Genomic DNA, 25,536 nt, shown 5'->3' on the forward strand with positions numbered 1-25,536 from the left:
GCTCATCCATGACAAGCAACTCCTCATCCATTCAACTTTTATCATGAGATTACTGCAATTCAGTCACATCTTCAGACTCCATTTCTAATTCTAGTTACTATTTACACCACATCTGCAGTTACTTCCACACTGGAGTCTTTAAACCTTCAAAGTCATCCATGAGAGTTGGAATCAACCTCTTTCAAACTCTAGCTAATGCTAATACTTTAACCTCTTTTCATAAATCACAAATGTTTTTAATGGAGGTTAAAGGAGGTTTTCGGTTTCCTCTGCCCAAATCCATCAGAGGAATCACTGTCTATGGCAGCTATCACCTTATGAAAGGCATTTCTTAAATAATAATTATTGAAAGTCAAAATCACTCTTTGATTTATGGGCTGCAGAGTGGGTGTTGTGTTAGTGGATGTGAAAACCACATTAGTCTCATTGTACCACTTTATCAAAGCTCTTGGATGTCCAGGTGCATTGTTAATAAGCAGTAATATTTTGAAAGAAAGCTTTTTTTAAGTGATTTTATTTATTCATGAGACACACACACACACACACACACAGAGAGAGAGAGAGAGGCAGAGACATAGGCAGAGGGGAGAGCAGGCTCGCTGTGGGAAGTCTGAATTAAGACTTGATCCCAGGACCTCAGGATCATGACCTGAGCTGAAGGCAGACACTCAACCACTGAGCCACCCAGGCATCCCGAAAGCTTTTTTTTTTCTGAGTAGTAGCTCTCAACGGTGGGCTTAGAGTACAAATAGCCATCCAGGCTTTTCTGTTCCTTACATAGAGCACAGAGTAGATTTAGCATAATTCTTAAGGGCCTTAGGTTTTTGGGAATGGCCCATGAACATGGGCTTCAAGTCACCAGCTGCATTAAAACCCCAATAAGGGAATCTACCCATCCTTTCAAGTTTTAAAGCCAGACAATGGCTTCCCTTCTCTACCAACAGAAGCCTAAATAGCATCTTCTAATAGAAGGCTGTTTCATCTACATCGAAAATCTGTTTTTTAGTGTAACCACCTTCATTAATTATCTTAGTTGGATCTTCTGGGTAACTTGCTACAGCTTCTACATTAGCTCTTGCTGCTTCACCTTGCACTTGAATGTTATGGAGACAGTTTCTTTCCTCATTAACCAATCTCTGCTAACCTCTAAAGACTTCTTCTTCAGCTTCATCATTTCTCTTCACCTTTATAGAATTGAAGAGAGTTGGGGCCTTGTTCTGGATTAGGCTTTGGCTTAAGGAAATGTAGCTGGTTTGATTTTTTTTTTAATCCAGACCTCTCAAACTTTCCCCATATCAGCAATATAGCTTTTATTGTTTCTTATATTTGTGTGTTCACTGGAGTAGCACTTTTAATTTCCTTCAAGAACTTTTTCTTTACATTCACAACTTGGCTAACTGGCTTCAGAGGCCTAGCTTTTGGCCTGTCCTGGCTTGACATGCCTTTCTGACCAAGCTTTATCATTTCTAGCTTTTGCCATAAAGTAAGAGATGTACAACTCTTCTTTTCACTTGAACAATAATAAACTTGCTGCCATTTGCTGCCTTATGGACAGATTGGAAGAATGAATCTGGATGCACATGAATTTGTGTAGGTCTATACTTTTTAAAATACTGGTTTGGATATTCAGTAAGCATTAAAATGACTCATTTTACTAGTACAATTTTATAAAAGCATTTAATTACTCAGTTTATGTAAGACATCCAATAAAGTTTTATTTGTGAATAAATGAGAGACAAATGAATAATTTTAAATGAATTGACTTTGCCTCTAAGTAACAAAACTAGTTTTAGAAGGGGACACGTAGGAGCACCTGGGTGGCTCAGTGGTTGAGCATCTGCCTTTGGCTCAGGTTGTGATCCCAGGGTCCTGGGACCAAGTTCCCAATCATGTTCCCCACAGGGAGCCTGTTTCTCCCTCTGCCTGTGTCTCTCCCTCTCTCTCTCTCTCTCTCTGTCTCTCGTGAATAAATAAATAAAATCTTAAAAAGAAGTGGACACTTAGTACATTTTTAACAGTAGCAGATGACTTGCTTATTTAATCTGGGATGAATAATATGCCAAAAAAGAGAAAAATGATTGAATTTGTATATATGATGATATCCAGTATAACATATCTAAACAAGAAGATGAGTGACCATATCTTTGACCTAAGGAAGAATTTGTTTGAGGAGAGATATTTATAATAAATTACTTGGTGAACTGATAAGTATAGCAGGACATGATGGTTTTACCTGGGTATAATCTAGGGTATGAAGAGCTGTTTAGTGGCCTAGCCTCTTCAAGAAGCAATAGGTTTTTTATCTGCTACTGTACTTTCTGTCTGACCATTGTGTTTTTGTTCCACCAATTTTAATTTTGGATCATAAAGTGGTAAAACAAAATTTTAGAAAAATCTAAATTCAGCTAAAAAAAAAGTGTTAAGAATGGGAAGATGGAACAGGAAACAGTAACTTCTTTTTATGTGCACAAGTAAAAAATGAGCATGTTTACTTAAATCAAGTCAGTGTCCATAAATCATGTTGTTTCTACCCTTGTTGGTTATAAAGTTTTGTTGGATGGGCTAAATAATTTCTGAAGTGCTTGTGACACAGCTGAACTATGTCAGTGTTCCAACTGATAGTATTTTGCTCAAAATGTTATATCCTGCCTAATTACACTGACTCTTTCCAGAGACACAGACCTCAATAGTGGTTCTTACTTGAAAAAAAAAATTTTTTTTTTAACTACTTTGAGCTACTTTGTTTCAGTGAGGGCCATATGTGGATTGAATTAGTTTAATTCGTGGTGGAATGATGATAATTGAGGAACATTTCTAGCATACATATAAAAAGCTGTGATTAAAAAAAATATTGGGTGGTTGTATCACTTTCATCTGGGGGGCATGATTTACACCAGCTATTCTAAACAAGGGTTATCATCATCAGAATTGCTTCAGAGATTTTTCAATCCCTGAGAATTCCAATTTGCTTCCCTTATGGGAATGAGTCCTCCCCACCATTTTCTCTATTCCCCCAAGCCCTGAAGAATTTCTACCAGTTGAGCCTCAAGCCTGGATCTACTTCTATGTCTATATCAGCCCTTTAGCCTACCTGACTTCTCTGAGTCTGACTGGGTCCAGGCCTGTCTGACTCCTGTGGACACTGTGGCCAAAGTTCTTTGACTCTCCCAACCCCACATCTTGCTCTGGTCACCCTCCTCCTTCTTGCCATTAATCCTGCACATTGGGCTGCTAGAGGCCTTTTCAGAAAGAGCAAATACCATCAGACTCTTATTCTCTTGTTTAAAAAACTTTAACTACTTGGGGCGCCTGGGTGGCTCAGTGGTTAAGCATCTCTGCCTTTGGTCGTGATCCTGGGGTCCTGGGATCAAGTCCCGCATCAGGGTCCCCATAGGGAGCCTGTGTTCTCCCTCTGCCCATGTCTCTGCCTTTCTCTATGTGTCTCTCATGAGTAAATAAATACAATCTGTAAAAACAAAACAAAACAAAAAAACAAACAAAAAACAAACCTTTAACTGCCTTTGAATCAAGTCCCTGAGAACCTTAGAAAACTTGACCTAGCTTTTCAGCCTCATCTCTTTCCCTTCATGTCCCATTGCCCTTTTCCTCCTCACCACTGGCCTCTGAAAACTCCCTCCCAAACTCTAAGTCTTTTCAGACCATCTGCATTTCTTGAGAGAACTGTGAGGCTCAAGCCTCAGTTCTTGCAGGAATAATTGTGCCTCACTTTGTTGTCTCAGGTTGTAGATCACTGATGGTTCAGGCATGACTCTCACTGTGAAGACTTGCCCGGATCCTTCAAATAGAACTCACTATCCCTCCCTTTCTGTCATCTGTAATGAATTCATTATACACATTCCACATTCTACTGTGCATATTTGTTTACAAATTTGTCCCCTTAATAGAATATAAATAATCTAGCGTCAGGAGCGCATGTGTTCACATCATAGTCTCCAGCACCAAATCTTTTTTTCTGTCACTTAGTAACTTAATGCTTGCTGAATAAACATTTGAAAGAATATCAGACAATTATTAAATTATAAGTTCCTGTAAGACAGGACCTGTGTCTTATACACCTTTCTGTCCATTTAGTATCTAGTCCAATGTTTTGCATATAGATAGTGTTTAATAATTGTTTTTTCAAGGTATAATTGAAGAAAGGAAGGTAGTGCCTCCCAGATGAATGGGAACCATGACTGGAAGGCATAAATACAGGGAAGAGTGTGACACCAGTTGATCTGAGGAAAAAATCAGTTGTATAAAGGCAGGAACAAGGAGACGTAGCTCAACAATTGCCTATACTTGTTTCATTCTGTTGTTTTTTAGGATTTGTAAAATATTGTAGGTAGCATGGGTTCATAATTGCTAATGAGCTATATTTGTTTATTTACTTATTTTTTTTGGACCCTAAACGATTGTTTTGGAGTCAGGGACAAATTTCTGGTCTAATCATTAGTGTCAAGGATAACAAATGCATATTAAAAAATTATTTTCAGTCTGCCTATCTCAAAGCTGGTCATTTATGTTTACAAAAAAATTTCCTTCCAGAATAATTCCTTCTGTTTAAACTCTGTTGTTGATTCTCAGGTTACTCTTAAGGACATTTCAGTGGTTCAGTGATCCGTGATCCAAAGAAATTGCAGAAGATGTTACTTAAAATCTGGAGGACCAATCAAAACAAAATGCTTCCAACCTAGTCTTACATTCATAGGCATGTTATTTTTTCTCATTGGCACAGCCTGTGCTTTGATTGATAAGTCTTAAAGAGAGCTGACTCAAGACAACCTTGCATATAAAGATTTTTCTTTTTTTGGAATGTTGAGCCTGAAGACACATTACTCTTTCCCTACATAGAAGCAATATGTTGCTCAACAACTAATAGTCAAAGAAATAGAGAGTTAGAAAACCTAGTCATGTGACCAGTATATTTATGAAGTGGTGCAGAAGGCAGCTACCCCTGAGCTGATGTTGACAGAGTAGTGTTAGCCTTCAGCTTTCTACTTAGGAGTGATTTGTGGACCTAACACAGCCACAAGCTCTGGTATTTGGACAAGTGATTGTCACCTGCAAACATGCTTCATGCAAGGACTCTGGGAGAAGTAATAAACCCTGAAAATTGTTTAAAATATGTGCAAGGTCATTTCCCACCTAGCTGAAAGCTGTTACTGCTTTTAGAGCAGGCAGGAGGAAGGATTGAGGGAAATGATGATACAAGGTCTCAAGTGTTGTATCATAATAAGGGAAACGGTGTAATGTATTAGGGAGCAGAGCACAAGCTTAGAGATTGAAATATCTGGATTTAAACTGCAGCTCCATGTACTGCTAACTAAGTTTAGATAAATTAGTCTCTCTCTCTCTGCTTTGGTTTATAAATCAAGATAGACGTTCCTTCTCAAATAGTTGCTATCAGGATTGTGTGGTATAAAATCATTAAAGTATGTCGAAAGTTCTTGTCACTTAGCAAGGGACTCTGATTTTTATACTGGCATTCAACAGGAATAGTTAAAAAACAATGGATCACCTCATGAAGATAGTGAAGGCTCTCTAAAAAAAAAGTCTAGAATTTTAAGAAGAGTGCTGTATGCTGATGTAAACACACACACACACACACACACAACCAGACATCATTGGAAAGAACAAAGGAAAATGTATAAAGCCAGAGCATATCTCTTTGTGCCTTTATTTAGATATATTTAAGGCATGTATCTATTAACATCCATATTCTGTTGACTTAGACAAAATGATAGTCCAGTTTTTCCTTGGACTTTCCATTCCAGATATCAATATAAGCCTGGTACCCCCTTGCCTAGAGAGGAACTCAGAGCACACATCTCCAAGTGGATGACCTCAGCTGCTTTTCTTTCTCTGCCCCCTCCACAGAGTCCTCTCTGATATTGTTAACATTCTGCTGTTGATATGGCCTTGGGAAGTTGCAACTTGCCCTTTTTGCTGCAGGGCTGGCATGTGGTCTTGCTGCCTGTTTGACCCCGGAGTCCTGCTTATTGCCTCATGGTACTGGTCTCTGTTGATTTGTTAGGGCTTTGTGGTTCTGTTCTTCCATAGCGTCAGCTACATTCCTGCCTCTTGGTTCCATAAAACATCTCCATATTTTCATCATAAATTTCCCTCATTTATGACACTTACAACCACATGAGCCTTGATTCGTACAAATATTTATTTATCTATATCACAGGAGAAAAGTATCCTATTTACTTTATTTGCACGTCATTACTCTTGAGTGTGAACTTCATTTAATCCGTTTATGAGTAAATGCCTATTCACTTCTTTAGCCCATTATTGAGAGATTGCTTTGTATATATTTATAGCTTTAACATTTTATCCAGCATATATGTAACTTTAATTATTGTATCATTTCTGTCTAGAAGTTGAAAATGCATTCATTGTCAAATAAGTCAGTCTTTTCTCTGAGCTTTGTGTAAAGCTTAGAAAGTATTCTTCTTGCCAACATTTTAAAAATAGTATGTTACATTTTCTTCCAGTCTTTTCTAATTGATTCTGGCTGATGTTATATTTTCCATAATTTGCTTTAAAATATTTCAGCAGAGACAGTATCATATAGATGTGTGTGTTAGATTGTAGAGTTTAATCTAAAATATCTTAGTCAGAACTACGTACTTTGGATGTGATCCATTAGTATCTGAGATTAATCAGAAGTCCACACTCCAGAAATGCCTACTCTGACCTGTTATACTGGTCAACCTCAGAGGATTCTATAATTACTGTGTATGTCAGAAATGGCTTTTTTTTTTTTTTTACTGGAATAATACATGGTGATCAGATTTGATTGGCCACTTTACCACTAGATGATTATAATGAAAAAAGACAGACAGTAATAGCACTGGAGAAGAAATGGAGAAATTGGAGCCCTCACCCATTGGGAATGTAAAGTGGTATGGCCATTTTGAAAAATAGTTTGGCAGTTTTCCAAATGTTAAAAATAGAGTTACCCTCTGAACTAGAAATGCTGCTCCTCAGTATATAGCCAGGAGAAATGAAATGATGTGCTCACACAAAAACTCATGTACAAATGTTCACGACAGCATTGTTGTTAAAAGCCAAAAAAGTAGAAACAGGCCCAAATGTGTATGATCCAATGAGCATATGGTATACCCATATCATGGAATATTATTGGGCATTAAAAAGGAATAAAGCACCGATACTTGTTGCAACATGCATGAACCTTAAAAACATTAGGCTAAGTGAAATAAACTAGTCACAGGAGACCATATGTTATATGATTCTATTTGTATGACATGTCCAGGATAGCCAAATGCATGGAAAGTGGATGATGAGTGGTTACCAGAAGCTGTGGAAGGTGGAATAGGGACAGACTGCTATTGGGTAGAGGTTTAATGAGGAGTGTAGGTGTGGGCCATGCCAATGTTTTCACCTTAGATAGTAATGATGATTGCAGAACTCTGTGAAATATACTATAAACCACTGAATTGTGCACATTAAAAGAGTGAACTTTCCAGTTTGGGAATTATATCTGAGTAAAGCTGTTATAAAAGAAAGATATGCATGTTAGCTAGAAATATCACACAAGTGAACAGGTCACACATACCTGGCATATCCTGTGATTCTCCCATTTGTAGTAGTGCTCTAGGCCTAAGGACTTTCTTGGTCATGGGCACAGAATGTTTAGATGATTCTCTAGACAGATTTGACCAGAAGGTTAGATGACTCTTGCTACCAGAATATTATCACATACGCCTTATGATTCAGCTTGGAATGCCTGAAAGCAGTGGAGAGCTGGAACTTGCTTAAAGATATAGAGCATATTGTGTGGCTGTTTTGAGTCCTGCTTGGTAACAAATGTTTCTTGGGCAATAATTTGATCTGAGACTTGGTAGCAAGGTTATCCTATAGCAAAAGAATTGCAGAGCCTGCATATTACTGCAGCAACTGAAGGCAACAGTTAACTACCAAAATCTACAATGGATAGGAGAACTATTAACAATTGATGTGTAAGACAATTATTGCCTTTTATGTATTCAACATGCCTCCAATTGAATTGCCTTATTAATTTTACTGAATTACCTTACTAATTTTGAAAGATTTTATTAATTATTTCTCTTGTTTTTTTTTTCTAGGTACAAAATTAAATCTACGAGTAATGATAATTTGCAGTACCATGTCTCATTTTCACTTTGTATCTTATTCCCTAGAGCTTCCAAAGTGATGAATGGGAGTTACTGTTCATTTCATTTTATTCTCAGGAATATCAACAGTCAATAGAACCAATACGAAAATAAAAAATCAAAATCAAAATTATAAAACAATAAAAAAATTTTACAAAAATGTACAGTAAGGGCTTACTATTCTTGTGACTTTAACCAGTTTATTTAACATCTCTAAATTTTGTTATCTACTCTAGAATATGGAGTCTGATAGTAATTGCTACTTTTTAGGATTATGTTCAGGGTTAAATGAAATGATTTCTTCAAAATGCTCAGCATAAAGACTGGCACGCGGCTCATTAAATAAATAAATAACAGGCACAGAATTGGTGTTTCAGGTTCAGGTTGGGTATGATGGGACACACGGGAGGGAATAATCAGTTCTACTTTGCCAGAGCACAGTCGTGGGAAGAGGCTGAGAAGGAGGAATGAGATTGATGAAGGAATTTTGGGAAAGAGGATGTTGTGGGTAAAATGTGAGTATAGAAACGTGAGTCAGTATTAGTTTAAGGAACTGCAAAAAAATCTGAAATGTCTGGAGCAGAGTCTGTGATATGGAAGATGGATAGAGGTACAGCTGGAGATAAAGCCATGTTCAGAATGTAACAGGTGTTTAGTACTATGTTAAGGAGTTTGGAGTTTCTGTAGGTAATGGGTTTTTATGCAGTGGGGCCATTTGATTAGGTTTTATGCAAAGAACTTTCTCTTGGAGGCATCTTGAATGAGCTGGGACATGGGGAACAAAAAGACCACTTAAGAGCTCTAACTAAGGTCTGGGAAGTAGTTGGGACTTGGAAGCAGAAGCCAAGGTGGAGGGAAGCATTAGGGTAGAGAAGGATAGGAAAAAAGGATTGGGGGGATGACTCTGGAGTCTGGCTTGGAAGAGAGAGAGGTGGTTGGACCATGTTGCTGTGTTAGGATCCCTAACTGTTGTGATAAATGACCACAAACTTGTTGGCTCACAGCAATGGAAATTTATTCTTTCACAGTTCTGGAGGCCAGAAATGTGAAATCAGTAGCAGAAACCAAGATGCTGGCCAGGCTGCTCTCCTTCTGGGGCTGTGACGGAGAATCTGTTCCTTGCCTTTTCCAACCTCTGGTGGCTGCTGGCATGCCTTGGCTTGTGGCTACATCACTTCGGTCTCCAAGGCTAGAGTCTTCTAATAGCTCTCTGCTTTGTTCACATCATTGTCTCCTGTCTGTGTCAGATCTCCCACTGGCTTCTTATAAGGATATATGTGATTGCATTTAGGGCTCACTCACATAATCCAGGATAATCTGCTCATCTCAGGATCCATAATTTAATCATGTCTGCACAGAATTTAGGTATGTATGTATATATGTATGTGTTTATTTGAGAGAGCAAGAACAAGAGAATTGAGAGCAAGAGTGGGAGTGAGAGAGAGAGCATGAGCAGAGGGAGGAGTAGAGGAAGAAGGAAAATCCCCCCTGAGCTTGGATCCTGATGCAGAACTTGATCCCAGGACCCTGGGATCATGACCTGAGCCAAAGGCAGACGCTTAACTGACTGAGCCACCCAGGTGTCCCTGCACAGAACATTTTTTCCCCCTCAAATAAGGTCACATTTAGGTTCTAGGGATGAGGACCTGCCTGATATGTTTGGGAGGAGGCATTATTTTGCCTTCCATAATTGCGCTATGAAATGGAGCTGCAAGATTGGGGAAAATATGGGATTAGCTTTGTGCATGAGATTTTGGTTTTTAAGAAGCCCCATATCCTGTTTTCGGTGTCTTTTTAATCCTGCCATTTTTTGTTAAATGTTACATACCTCTTCTCCACTTGAAAGAAGGGATTGGGTTTTGTACCTTTTTCTGAAAGCTTGTATTACCCCGAGTTAACCTTACATTACTTCAGACCAGTGGGTTCTTCTGTTTACCTTAATTTAGGCAAACCAGAGCTCTGACATGTCACATTCTGAAAAAAGTCTGGGTTTTCTTTTAAGTAATTTCCAAAAATATCAATCCTACTGAATGCCTTAAGAGAAACATAGAAGTTTTCACCATTAATTACCTGCCCCTATAATTTCTTTTTAAAATCTAAACTGAGTTCAACTCATGCAAGGTTGAAAATATATTTACTGACTCTTTCAGCTCAGCAGTACTAATATATAAATACTTTAAGCGACCAATTTTGGCAAAACTGAAAAGCAACTTAAAGTTTATTTTATTTCCAGTTTTTGTGGGGTAATGTGTATCACATATGACAGAGTTCTTGGTTGCTCAGGTTACAAGAGACAGCTGCTGAGCTGAATTTTTAGTTGATTTGCACAACTTCAAACCTGAAAGTCTATTCTTATTTTCTTGAAAGCCAGATAATCTTGTTAAGTACTTTCAATGACCCTATCCTTCAGAATTACTTGGTATCTTAGATTCTAGCTGACTTCGACTTTTTGGTAAGCTTCAGTTTCAAACTACTTCATTTTTTTTTCATTTCTAAAAGCTTTACTTCTTGCCTGGGCATAATTTGTTTCCCCTTTGCCATACAAATTGTAGTTTCAGGAAAAATGTTTTTTTGCCTTAAATTTCTGTGCTAAACTTCCAGTAATGATACTTGTTCAATGGATAATAATAATAAAAAGAATTGAATAAATGAGTCAAAGATGATTAAATACTATATTCAAATCACTTCAAAGATGGGATAAATTTCCTTTCATTTGCTCAAAAAGGTTTTGATTTCCTTGTCTTTGTATAAAAAAAGTCCTAAAAAAAAAAGTCCTCTGAAAACCATTTTGTGTGTATGTGCATTAAAATACATAAATGTATATATATGTGTTTTGTACATTAAAATACATATATGTGTATATTTATCTATATATACGTGTACAGATACACATATATTTATATGTATATAGAGGTACATGTATATAGATATATATCTCTATGTATATAGATATATATATGTCTATACAGACCCCCAAGAACTTCCTCATTTTAGTCTATAAGACAATATAATGCCCAAAGGAGGGGCTCTGGGCATGGCCTAGTGACATGGAACATGTTTATGATGCCAGTAAAGCAGCCGCTCTCATGTTTTTTCAGTTAATGGATTACTTATTAGGGCAAAGGCCCTAAATGCCACCTCTTCTTCTATTCTTTCCATGATAAGATACTCCACCATATGTACAGTGAAAAAAAGCTGATGCTTTTGACTAGATACTAAAACCATTCATTCATTCAGTGGGCGCTGGTTGAGCCTTTACTTGGATGCTTGGTTGGTTCTGTGGCTGCCTAAGCAGTAGTTCATAAAGACCTCCCAGGCATTCAGTGATGCTGAGACTACACTGAAAAACAGGTCAATAAAGGGCTCTGAATAATTTCTTAAATTTTCATGAAACCCAGAATCATTCTGTTCATAGATACAGAACAACTTTTAAGGGGGGAGACTGTATGATGCAGAGATGGGGTTCACTGCCCACATGTGGAAAATTTATACTGGGCTCTGTAAAGGGATTAAGCATTTTTAGGCTCTATAGGCTATATTTTTGCTCCTATGGAAAATTAAATAGAACAGTATCTTATTTGGCTCTATTTATAAGTTTCTGTTTTGTTCTTATTTAAAAATTAAACAATTCTGATCAGGTCCAGCAGTAGAGCCCCTTTAAATGTTTAAGCTTTGTTGACCACAAGTAGCAGTATGTTTTAGAACTCACTTCATATCTTCAATTTGAAGACCTATTTCCTAAAACAATGACAGTGTTTGCTTTGTTAAATTAGCACTTTAAAAGGTTACACGTAATAAAATTGTTTTTTTTTCTGTGAAACTATTAACTTTAAAATTCATAATACTTATCAAGTAGATTTTCTTTTCCAAATTACATCTGTGTTAGGATAATGATATTTGTTTGCCTTTGAAAATTTTTTTTAAAAATTCAACGTTTACCACACTATCAAAGAAGGATATTTATTGGTTATTTCATTTCCTGAATGGGAAAGAGAGCAGCAAGCCTAGAACCTTTGGGTTAACTCAGATCACTTTTACCTTAATAGTTTATGTTATTGTATGCTCACTATAGACATGAAGAATTAGAAGTTTTAATATTCTTTTTTTTAAATTAATCTCAGGATTAGTTTATTGTGTGAACAGTTTATTGTGTGAAAATCCTTTCCTTACTGTCACTTAACTTTCTTTAGAAGTTTTAATATTCTATTCATAAATCTTCATTATATATAAATATGGCAGAGAAGGATATTTGAATTTTTTAAAAATAAAATACTTATTTCAAGATATTTGTTTAGTTTTCAATTATAGAGACATACCTATACATTGTTTTTTTTCTTTAGTATATTTTCAAAAATAGTTAAGAGCTAAGCATTATACTTGATTTTTTTTAAACATTGTATCTTAATCAAATTGACTTTGTTTTTAGGTTACTGTTCTTTCTCTCCATAATAAACTGATATTTTATATATATTCCAATATTGCTATTTAGTAAGTTAGTTCATTTTTTTGAGGAGAAGGAGAGAGAGAGAGAGAAAATCTTAAGCAGGTTCCATGCCCAGCACAGAGCCCAATGTGGGGCTCAGTTTCACAACCCTGAAATCATGACCTGAGCCTAAATCAAGTTAGAAGTTTAACTAGCTGAGCCACCCAGGCACCTCTGCTACTTAGTTATTTCCGTGAGTTTGTCTACCCAGTACAGTTCAGACTTTTTCAAATAAGAGAACATGTCTTTAATATTTATTCTATCTTTGGTAGTGTTTAATTAGGTCTTGAGCTAGGGGATCCCTGGGTGGCGCAGCAGTTTGGCGCCTGCCTTTGGCTCAGGGCGCGATCCTGGAGACCCGGGATCGAGTCCCACATCCGGCTCCCGGTGCATGGAGCCTGCTTCTCCCTCTGCCTGTGTCTCTGCCTCTCTCTCTCTCTCTGTGACTATCATAAATAAATAAAAATTAAAAAAAAAACCCTTTAAAAAAATTAGGTCTTGGGCTAGAGTATTTGCTTGAAAAATACTTTAAAAAAATTGCACTGAAGTTTAAAGGGAATTGCTGTTTTCCAGTTAGAGAAAGACACAAGTCTTTAGCTTAGAGGTCATTTTTTTAAAAGATTTTATTTATTCACGAGAGGCACACAGAGAGAGGCAGAGGGAGAAGCGGGCTCCCTGTAGGGAGCCTAATGTAGGACTTGATCCCAGGACCCTGGGATGACCATCAGAGCTAAAGGCAGATGCTCAACCACTGAGCCACCAAAGTGCCCCAGTAAGAGGTCATTTTAAGGGTTTAACCAGCTGTTTAATATGAGTCTTAGAATGACATTTGAGAATAAAAACTATGATGGCCAAGAAAATGGTAATATTCATGACGGCCATTCAGTACAGTTCTGTCCTAATGATGATATGAGAACTATCTTAAAATCATTTATTTCCAATCACTTGGAAATAAAATGAGAGCAGGCAGGGTTATAGGCTGAGCTAACTATTGTCATCAAGGGAGGTTAGCTTGATGCATCAGTTTCTGTTATGAGGATTAAATAGTTAAGGGGGGAGTCAGGGAAGCCTTTTTCCTAGATGGTCCTGGAAAGGTGTTACTAAATTCTCGCTTATCTACATTCCTATTTCAGGTTTCTTGTAAAACACACCTCTTCCATTAACCTGGTATCTTCCTGTGGATTAGGGTTTAATTAATTGGGCCTCAGCTTTAGTGATGCTATTTCAATTGTATTCTTTTAAATCCAGGAATTTTTTTTAAAAGATTTTTTTATTTATTCATGAGAGACACAGAGAGAGATAGAGAGAGAGAGAGAGAGAGAGAGAGAGAGAGAGAGGGGCAGACACAGGCAGAGAGAGAAGCAGGCTCCATGCAGGGAGCCCGATGTAGGGCTTGATTCTGGGTCTCCAGGATTACGCCTTGGGCCAAAGTTGGAGCTAAACCGCAGAGCCATCCAGGCTGCCCTAAAAACAGGAATTTTAACTGAAATATGAGGATGAGTGATTACTAGAACAACTCAGGCAATTCACAGATTATAATTTTGATTAGGTTTCTTCTTCCTGTAAATTTTCTTACTCATATACAGTATTTTTCCATAATTTCTTTTCAGGACTGTACTCTCTTCCTTGTTTTGGCTGCAGATTTACAGAATAGAAAGATGCATTCAGGATTTCTAACCTACTGTTGAAGTACAACATCACATTATAAAATTATAGGCATCCTGGCTCTGGCAAATGACAACCCCCCTGGAAGGAAGAGTAACTTTCCCACATAAAAGCTAATGAGTGGTGTGTGTGTGTGTGTATGTGTGTGTGTGTGTGTGTGTGTGTGTGTGTTTACAGTGGCTCATGTAGGAAACAAAGATATTTTTCTGTGAATATTTACAGTTATGTTTGGTCTTCTATTTGTCCTGTAGTCAGGATTGCTCTTAGTATTGGTCTTTGGATGGGAATTTTATTTTATACTCTAGTGACTTAACCAATAGGTATAATGGGGTGGGAGGAGGCTTTCCATATTTCCAACACTTACAGGAAAATAAGTTGTTTTTTCTGGACTTTTCCAGACAGTGTGGCATTTTGTGAAGAACGGAGAAGTTAGGTTCATAAGGGCTGACTCTACTGGATGAATCTGTACTGGGATGAGCGTGTTCTTACTCATTTATTCAGTCTCTGATCCTCAGCTTCGTTTCTTGTTTATAAAACAGCCTTCACAGTAAGACCTGTCTTATTTTACTTAATGTGAATGTGCTGTATTCCTACTAGAATGTTGAAAAAGTAAAAATCTTCATTTCTATCATCAACCCAAACTTTATGACGCATTTTGATAATCACTGGTCTTTGATAGTATATATACTATTAAAGGATGTTTGCCTTTCCAAACTTCGACGTTTGAATTTTATTGATGAAATTTGTTGTCAAGCGGCAATGAGGAAGTTTAATTACAGATTTCACAGGCTAATTTATAAAGAGATTATGGAGTTTTATTTCCTGTCATATATAGGATCTAAGGGTTTTTTTTTTGTTTATTTTTCACCTTACCATGTATATTATGGGTCATAATGGTTATAAGAAACGATGTGACCTGTAGAGTCTATATGGTTAAAAATATTTATCTTTATTGTTGATAGAAATCCATTATTCCTTATTTGAGGTTAAAAATTATAGGTCTTTAAAAAAAAGATATATAGGCACTGCAATCACATTGTTTTTCTTTTAAATATGTGTATAACAAAATAGTTTTTAAGTCCAACTACATTGCAGTATTTTGCACTGTTATCTTCTAGATTATCATGAACTCTGAGAGAAAGAGCTGAATTACATTTTGTAAGGACACTAATGAGCAAGAGGCTGGGGATATGGGAGGGGTGAAGAACTTCCACTTAAATGTATAACCACCCTTGTAAATATATATTGGAGCAACTTTCCAAATGGAAATGCCTTAATTTACTGCTTGCTAACCATTGCTGGAGTCATAGTGTCTGCTTAGGGTACAGAAGGATTATTTTAATTTGATTTCTGACTAGTGGTCTTTGAAGCTGACTTAATTCCAAATATAAATATGTCTGATATTTTCTCTTCTTTTTAGTAATATTTCAAGACAGAATGTCATTTAAAACTTTTTTTTGGTCTGTGCTGCATTGTTCTGTTGACTATTTTTATTTTCTTACTGTATAGTGATTCCAGGGAAGCAGTAACTTTTGAGAACCTGAAGTAAGAAAGGATATCACATTGATATTAAAAAAAGCCTTTCAGGGATGCCTGAGTGGCTCAGTGGTTGAGCACCTGCTTTGGGCTCAGGTCATGATCCTGGGGTCCTGGTATCGAGTCCCCCATTGGGCTCCCTGCAGGGAGTTTATCCCTCTGCCTATGTCTCTACCTCCCTCCTCTGTCTCTCATGAATAAATAAATAAAATCTTTAAAAAGAAAAAAAGGCCTTTCAAATACCATGGGCAGTCCAGATAAGTGCACATGAGCAATAGTCCTGGGTGGAGGAATAAGACAGTTTAAACATGAGATTTTTAGTATAAGTATTATGCATAAAAATGTAATTTGTTCTTACAAGTTATTACTAATTAATAAAGGATGAATAAGGAGGACAAATTTAACTTTCGGAACATTCAAGTCATCATTCTAGGTTGCCAAATTTTTTCATACGAGGGTATAGCCTCAAATTATCACTTTTTAGAAAAAAAATCTGTCTTAGATGGAAATTTTTCCAATTGTCTTATTAATCAGGGCATACTGAATTAATTTTTTTGATTACTCAGGGTTATTGTTATGAGCATAAAGCGTAGGACTGCATTACTAGCATTGAAGGTCAACAGGATACCCCAATACCAGAGGAATCCAGACTTTCACAGCTTCTGATTTTCCATTTTTATTCTGGTTTAGATATGGGACTATCTGTAAATGAGAATAAATAGATGCTAATAATGGCCTCGTCTACCTTTTAAATTTTTCTTCCGCTGAAAAAAATCTTAAATAAAGATATGTAGGTTCATTTTAAATTCCCAAACCACAGTAGCAACATAAAACTCCTCCAAATTGATATCACAGAAATGTCAATAGATATTGGTGCTTCACTGCTGCCTTCTAATTGTGTGGACTAATGTGATCATGGGCTCTGAATCTCAAAGAATTTTGCATCAGCAACAACCCACAATTCAATTCAGGAAACATTTCTGACCATCTGTATACTGATTAATGAAGGAATAAAAGGAAACTTGAAACAGTTAAATCTCTCAGATTTTAATCTTAGAATGTGGAGAGTCTTGTCATCACCCAGCTGCAGTACAAGGCTGAGCAAACAGGCCTCCGTCACCCGGGCTTCCTAAACCTAAGTGATATGTACTTAGAATAAGTATAAGCAGATCTTTAACAAATTTTTATTTAGTCATGTATATATAATATGCATATATAACACATATAATACACAATCCAGACATCTATCACAGATATAATATATACTGTACATATATATTAAATGTATAATATATACAAAGTTGTATGTATATTTATGTATTTATAGAAATATTTTGTTCTTTTATTCATCTAACATTTTCCTTTATTCAACAGGAATCTTCTTGACAGAGACACATTCTCTAAATCTGATCCAAGTAGGTATCTATTACTTGCTTTTTGAAGCAGTCTACTTATTTTTCCTACTTGAGTTTTGCAAAAATTGTATGAAACTTACAGTCTTTGCTTAAATACTTGTTTTAAAGCACAGGAAGCAAGATGGGATGGTCTCAAGCCCTGCATTCTCATCTACGTGGGCAGTAGTCTAGCTAAGGAGAGGGAATCGCTTAGCACTTTGAGAATAAGATGGAAATGCAAATGTAAGACAGTTCACTTTGAAATTAAAACTTCATGGTATGGCTATCTGATAGAAATTATATTTGAAAGGTGATCACAATAGGCTATCATTTTAAGTGATTTAGCCCCAGTGTTAAACTTTTCCTTCTTTTTTGTAAATAAAAAGAGTATATAAAGGCATGCATAACTAAGGAAGTATATATCATCTTGGATGAACTGAATTTTTTTGATTCCTAATTATGTATATTAAAAAATTGGAGATAACCTGTAAAATAAAAAAGTTTAAATTAGAAAACAGCAACAGTAATGTGTAAATCAACAAAGTGTTTCAAATCTTCTAATAGTTAGAAATTTATATCCTGCCGCTCTCCATCCCCACAAATATGTGGGCAGATGTGGTTTAATTAGAGGGGGAGGTTTTGGGAGATGTTAGCATTCTTGAGGTAGTCACTGGGGAAAAGGCATTACAATTTGTGAGTTTTTAAAATTCCTGGGGCTCACTTGACAAATGAGTGGGACTTTTTTAAATCCCTTAATCTTTACCCTAAAGACTTCATTTATCTTTTTGTGAGTTCCTCTTGAGGTTGACAGGATTTCTTATGTGTTTACAGATATTGAGGGAGGGAGTTGCAAATATTAAATGTAGAGTATGATATACTCCATCCTCCTCGTTGTGATGGCTTTGTGCATTATGGATATCTTAGGAAGAGACTGACTTATGTCTAATTACATATTGAAATATTTCAAACTGTTAAATTATAGTTAAAAAGTTTATATATATATATGTAGCATAATGTAGATGAAGAAATTAGCAAATAATTATCATATGTTTTTGTGCCTAGGTCTATACATGTTAGGCTCTAAAGATCTGATGTAATTTTTTGTTTCTTTACACATTTTTTAGTTATTTCATGTTTTACTAGTGATTTTCTTACAAGAGTAAGGCTAGGAATTAGGAAATCATTTTGATGTCTCTTTTAGCTGAAAAATAAATTGTATCCATTCATATATTTATAAAAAGATATTCATATATTTACTTTTTGATCTTTTGTAGTTTGTGTCTTATATGTACAAGGAGTTGGAAATAAAGAATGGAGAGAGGTAAGCATTAAAAATTTTTAACATATCATTGTGCTGGAAAATATGGTATAAGTTACAATTTGGTCAGGATGGTACTTCCATGATTTTTAGTCTTCTTTAACACAAAGATTGCATTTTTTTTAGTTTATGAAAGTAATCTTTGTGTTTGTTTTTAATAACCCTCAATGTTTGTATGATTTATGACCTTCCTTTAGAATATTCTGGCCTTGAAACTTCTATTTTCCTCAGTCTAAAGTAAATGTAATGTGTTGCAATCCTTACAAAATTGAAGTCTAGACTTAGTCTCACTTTTAGAGGTCAACTGCTGATTTTTATGAAATATTGTGTTGTTTTAAGAGATTTTATTTATTATTCATGAGAGACACACAGAGAGAGGCAGAGACACAGGTAGAGGGAGAAGCAGGCTTCGTGCAGGGAGCCTGATGTGGGACTTGATCCCGGGACTCTGGGATCACACTCTGAGCTGAAGGTAGAAGCTCAACCACTGAGCCACCCAGGCTGCCCTAAATATTGCTTTAAAGGGTTTTAAGTGTGGTATTTGATATCAACTATCGCCTGAATTTTGACAGTTAGTAACTTATTATTTGAAAATAAAGTAGAAACGTAGTTTCCTAATACAAGCATATTTTGTTTAATGAAATAAAAGAAATAAAAGCAAGGAGGCAGAACCGTTATTTCAGTTAATTTATATTCTAGGATATCTCCATGTTCTTCAAATGGAAGGATGATTACCAAAGGGGAGGGGGACATATTAAAATAGGAGGTATTTCTATCTGCTTGTAGTTGCTGGTTATCCCAGGAAGTTAGTACATTGTTTTAATGAGGTTACAGTTTCTGGTGAGATTTCCCCAGTGAGATTTGTGCTATTTGTTGCCATAGATTGCTTTGCAGCCAGCCATCTTACCAGTGTGCCTCAACTGTGAGATAGAGGTAAGAATAGGTCATTGTAATTTATTCTCAAAACCAGCAGAGTAAACCAATTCAAAAATTGTCCCTACTGATAATGGGTCAGTGGGTACTGAGTACCAGCTTCCCATATTTAATTGCTTCTAGACATTTCCATATGGTTATTTGAGCTTTATGTCAAATTCGACATATCCGAATGTAAACTCAGCTCTACCCTATGGCTGTTGCTTCTTTGTTCCACGTATAGCTAATAATATCACCAGCCAAAATACCAAACTGCGACTTTTGCAGCCATCCTTGACTTTTTTCCCTTACCTTCCTTATTGATCAGTTTTCCAGGGGTGTGAATTCTCTTTGGTTAAAGAAAAAAAATCTCAAATGAGCCACCTCTTTCACCCAGACCTATGTTATCTTTTGTCCTCTCTGTTAGAACATTCTCTTGAGTCCATACTCCTCTCTCTTGTTTCTCTAATTATTCCTTTGATTATTTTTCAAAACAATATGGTGTCTCTTGTCATTTGCTCTAAAATTTCCTTTCTCTAAGCCCTGGGGCAATCCAGTGCAACTCCTGACTGACCATAGGGGTCAGGCTAGCTGGGAATGGACACTTGCTAGAAGTGTTCAGAAAATAACATTACTTGAGGGACCAATAAAGGAACTGAGATAAATATTCATAAGGTACTGGACCAGGCCTCTGGACCAACACAGATCCCTAGTGATGAGGTTTTCCTATCACCTACACAAGATCTTTGATGATAATAATGACTAACTACTATTCTCAGCCTTTTAGACATATTGACTAATTTCTTGTTTGCACAATAACCTTAAGAGAGGATGCTATTGCAATCCTAATTTTACACTTGAGGAAACTGAAGCACAGAAAGCTTAAATGACAGGATGAAAGTTACCCAGTTATCACTAACAAAGTGGGGATTTTAACCCCAACCATCTGGCTCCAGAGCTATTGCTGTTAGATCACCTTGCTTTGCAGACTTCTGATCTGATCCCAACATTCACATTCTGGTTTTATTAATGGAAGGAAATTCTGTAAATTGATTTTTGGGCTTTATTCTTACTTATTTAAGCTTGTCTCTGAATGATATAGGAAAGAAGGCCTATTGTGTAGGGAAAACAGCATAATAATAAAACAGAAAACAATATTCTGCTTGTTTATTTATTTTTTCTTCTCGAAGGAGTAAAAAGAGCTAGTAAGGGGGAATAATACTCAAAGAGGGTATAAAAACAAAGTAGAAATTGAGAAAGCAATGAGAAATAGGACCCAGAGTTATATAGTGTGGATAGGAACAGATGGATGAAGATGAAGAGAAACCAGTTAAGAGGCAATTTCAATAGACAGCATTTCAGAGGAATTAAAAGTGATAAAAACTGGAGCATAGTCTGGAAGAATAGAAAGAAAGTGGCAGATGTAAGAGACAAGCATTTAGGAACTAAATCCATTGTATTTAGCAGCTAATTGTGCTTGCTGGATGAAGGATAGGTGTGAAAAAAATTAAACACATTATATATATTGTTAAATCACCACAAAACCATTTGAGAAAGACAGTTTCCTTAGTTTTCTTTAAAGGCTTTATTTATTTATTCACGAGAGACACACAGAGAGAGGCAGAGACATGGGCAGAGGGAGAAGCAGCCTGCAGGAGCCTGATGCAGGACTCCATCCAGGGACCCCAGGACTACGCCCTGAGCCAAAGGCTGATGCTCATCCACTGAGCCACCCAGGTTCCTGACAATTTCCTTATTTTTAAAAAACTTATTTTTATTTTGATTCAGTTTGCCAACACAGAGTGTAACAACCAGTGCTCATCCTATCAAGCCGACAGTTTCCTTATTTTGAGACAAGTGATGTAGTAGTTAAAGGAATGCACTCGACCTCTCAGTGTCTGTTTCCTCATCTGCGGTGTGGGCAATGATATGATTTTAGCTCATATAGTGGTTGTAAAGATCCAGTATGAACCCTCTGATAACAGTGTCTGGCACACAGGAAACATTATATGATTAAGGATAGAGTGGGACTCTAAGACATCAAAAAACTTGTACAAGGATAACAAAACTAGTCAGGTAAGTAAATTCCTGCATTGTAAAATTCTGTAAAATTCATTGCACAAGCCCAGCAGTTGATGGGAAAATGACCTATGGGATTTACTTGGCCTCAAACCTAATATGAAGCAGTGGTGTTACACAGCTGCTAAAAAGCTAATGCAATCTGAGGATGCATTGATGGATGTGCAGTGCTTACATCAAAGGAGATAATGCTATTATGTTGAACTACATGAAATTGTCATTTTTGTAGGTCAAAAATGGTTGAGTGTTGGCAGTTTCACGTGATTCAATCAAATGCTATTGTATTTTGCTCTGGTGTGAGCAGATCTGCAGTGTGACTTGTTTAGTTCTTGAAGACCATCAAAACGCCAACCGTGTATTTTAGGAGGGCTAGCATCTTGAAGGGAGGGATAGAAGCTATCCCACATGAATAAAGGAATGTTGAATCTAAAAAAATGCAAAGACTCTGACTAGTCATAATAAATGTCTTCAAACTCTTAACGGTATTTTCAGTTAGAAACGGGAGTACACTCACTTGATATTGAAACAAAAAAGGAGGAAACAAAAAATGTGGCTGAGAGGATGAAGAGATAAAGAGATGTTGTTTTATCCACTGTGAGGAAGACCTTTGTAACATTTAGCATATTCCACGGTGGAATGGGTTTCCTGGAACTGTGTGCTGTTCCAGGATGTCCTGTTTCTGAAAGTATCCAAACAGGAGCCAGACTAATTAATCAGGAGTGAAACTGGACTCAATAACTCCTAATTTCCTTACAACCTGCTTTTTTTTATGAGTCTATAGAGTTCAAAAGAGTTTTCTAGTTGTTTTATCAGCTCTTCCAACTATTTTTCAAGTATTGAACATTATTTTACAAGATAACAGCAAAAAACCACTCTGGTAACTATGCTCAGGATATTTGGAATCAGACAAGTAAAACTATTATTAATACTTTATTAATAGCTTTAAATATATCCACCCATTTATCAATTTGATATTTTTTTGGGTACCTGTTATGTAGCTGCACTGGTGGAAAATGTTTTAAAACAGTATTCTTCCTCAAGGAGCATCTAATATATTTGAAGAATGTCACCAGCAACTCCTGTGTGTCTACACTATCACTGCACTGATTTAGGTTTCAACACTATGTCAGTAATAGAGTGGTTGGTTGTCTTTGTGTTTGAATTTAGTTGTATTCTGGAAAAGTATGTGGTAACGAGCTATATGATTTTATGTTCTGGGATAAATTACCTTTAGATAGTAAGAAGTAATAAAAAAAAGAAAAAAAAGAGCTGAAATTGTGTTGAAACAAAGGCTCCAAATGAAGAGGTAGAAAAAAATATTTAAAATTGATCTGTTGAAATCTGCAATTTTAAAATTATATCTGACACTGTTAGAATTACCTGCATGTCTTCTATAAATTCTAATGATTGTGAATTATCAAAAGCTCTTGAAGTAATTGATCTTTTAAAACTAAAATTATATTTCAGTCCCTAACAATTTTGGTGCTAAAAATGATACTTAAGTGCCACAAATCATGAAAATATGAAAACCTCTTAGTGGCAAGTGGAAATGGGAAAGTATTATCCCTGAGGATGCACACTTCACTTTGAGAGGTTCTGAAAATGTTGCAATTAACGTATTTGAGTTAAATTTTAGTTGTCCATAGGCACTCTATTTTGTGAATTACTCTTAAACATTGAAAATTATAGAGTTGGTTTTAGATTCTCTAAGTTAGTATGTGATGACAAAAAGGAAAGTGAAGTTTATATAATTCACAGCGATCATGGTTTGACGGTAAATCTACTGCCACTTGTTGATTACTGTAGTTTGACATTGTCTCTGCTTCTGAGCCATTCCTCTCCATACTGAATCATATATGTATAATATATAAACACACAAACATATTCAGAAAGGATGAGAATATTGTTCACAGTCCAGCTTAAATGGTACCTTACCTCTTAGACTTTTCTGTTTCGCGACTAGAACTTCCACCTTGCACCATTAAAATCCTATAATTTCTATATCTTTCTCATAGTCCTTGTCACTTTCTACTTTATATCATTCAACACACATCAAGGTCTTTTTTGTGAACTTATTCCCTTAACTTAGTGCTCCGTTAAGGTCAACCTCCTGCACTATAGCATTTAAGATAGGGCTTTGTTCTTAGAAGGTGCCAGTTAATATTTGTTGGAAGGATAAATTTGAGGAGACCCTCAAATTTAGGCACACACTTAACTCTCATGGTTTCAGAATTAGGAGTTGGAAGAAGGTCATTTGGTATGAAGGTCACGTTTTTCAAATGAGAACATATGTGTGGTATACTAACTAGTTATGAGAGCCCAGGATTTATTCTGCAGCTCCTTATCATGACTTTTAACTACATATTTTGGAACTTGAATTAAACAGCATCCATGTAAAATATATACAGTCCTTGAAGCTTAAGGGGCACTGATTTCATTCTATCCTCTTTGTCTTATAGGAATACTAGAGTGAGGGATCCCTGGGTGGCGCAGCGGTTTGGCGCCTGCCTTTGGCCCAGGGCGCGATCTTGGAGACCCGGGGTCGAATCCCACGTCAGGCTCTCGGTGCATGGAGCCTGCTTCTCCCTCTGCCTGTGTCTCTGTCTCTCTCTCTCTCTCTCTCTGTGTGACTATCATAAATAAAAAAAAAAAAAAAAAAAAAAAATTAAAAAAAAAAAAAAAAAGGAATACTAGAGTGAACCATCTAAGGTTATTGATACAGGACAGAAAACTCCCCACAATCTTAGGCAGGCACTGTTGCTCAGCCTCGGAGGAGGGTCCTGTATGACACTGCCTTCCCATATAGGATTCATGATGCAGAGCAAATGAACATGTCTGTTTTGTTTAGTTTGCTTTTCTCTTTTTTAAAAGAAATATCTTAATGACTGAATACTGTGAAACATTCAATCTGCAGGGATTATATTCTTCTCATAGACATTTAAAGGATTCTCACAATATATATCTTGACTTCACTGCAATTCACTGAGGCGATTGTAACAGGCTGGAGCTGGGCTGCAATAGAACACGCCAGTACCAGTGCTGACAAGAGCCTAACAAGTGCCAACTTATAGAGGATTACGCATTTTGAATTCTAATGAACTGTTTTAACCTTCAGGAAGAATTGTAAAGACCTGTACATAGCACAGCATGATCCCGATAATATATATACATGTACATCCACAAATACACCTTGTACCAAATAATGCTTTCTTGTAGTAGAATAAGAATCGTGTAAATTCTAAAAGATCTTAGCAGGTTTTCTTTCCCTATTCATTGTTTCTTATCAGTTTAAAAAGACTCCTTCAAGCATGTCAGATGAAAAACAATTAGGATTAAAAGTTTCCATTTAATTTCCTTTAAACCATTGAGGCTTCATTAAACTCTTTTCACTTATTTAAAAAAAAAAAAAGTTTGAAGTTCTCTTACAAGAACACTTGTGTGGCCTGTGGTTGAAAGAATTTTGTAATACCAATATCTTCTGTGATACATGTAGTCAGTCTTAAGGCATTACTATTTTAGCAAAAATATTTTGTGTGCCCCTCAGGAAAATACTCTATACATTTGCGTTGCCAGAGTCAGACATACTAGTTTTGGAAAGAGATCTTTGAGCCTTGAAGTCTCTTTGTTTAGAAAAGGACATGAAGTAGTTTTACAAATATTCCTGGCTACAGATGATTAGAAGCCGTGGCTTAATTTAAGTTGTCCTTTCTTTATATGACTCAGTTAAAGTCTTTTAACTCTATGAATATACTGTGACTAATTGAATGAGAATCATACTTTCAATAGAATTTTGCTGGTTATTACTTGAAAAACAAATCCAGAATAATTTTGGTCTCTTGAATTATTTTTTTCAGGAAAGAAATTATTGAGATATAATTGATGTGTAACATTATATAAGTTTAGAATGTACAATGTAGTAATTAGATATATGTATATATTGCAAAATGATTACTAAAATGAGTTAACCCATCTATCATCTATCATCTA

At 36.2% G+C, this 25,536-nt stretch overlaps 1 protein-coding gene across 1 annotated transcript in view; it reads left to right on the top strand.

Moving 5' to 3' along the window:
- Positions 1–25,536, top strand: part of CPNE8 (copine 8) — a 214,150-nt gene that overhangs the window by 13,357 nt on the left and 175,257 nt on the right. The window contains exons 2-3 of the mRNA XM_072765596.1: positions 17,221–17,261; positions 18,515–18,561. Coding sequence (XP_072621697.1) covers positions 17,221–17,261; positions 18,515–18,561 — 88 coding nt within the window. The remainder of the gene's footprint in view (positions 1–17,220; positions 17,262–18,514; positions 18,562–25,536) is intronic.

The sequence above is a fragment of the Vulpes vulpes genome, chromosome 8, assembly GCF_048418805.1.
Source record: "Vulpes vulpes isolate BD-2025 chromosome 8, VulVul3, whole genome shotgun sequence".
In the NCBI taxonomy this organism is placed as follows: domain Eukaryota; kingdom Metazoa; phylum Chordata; class Mammalia; order Carnivora; family Canidae; genus Vulpes; species Vulpes vulpes.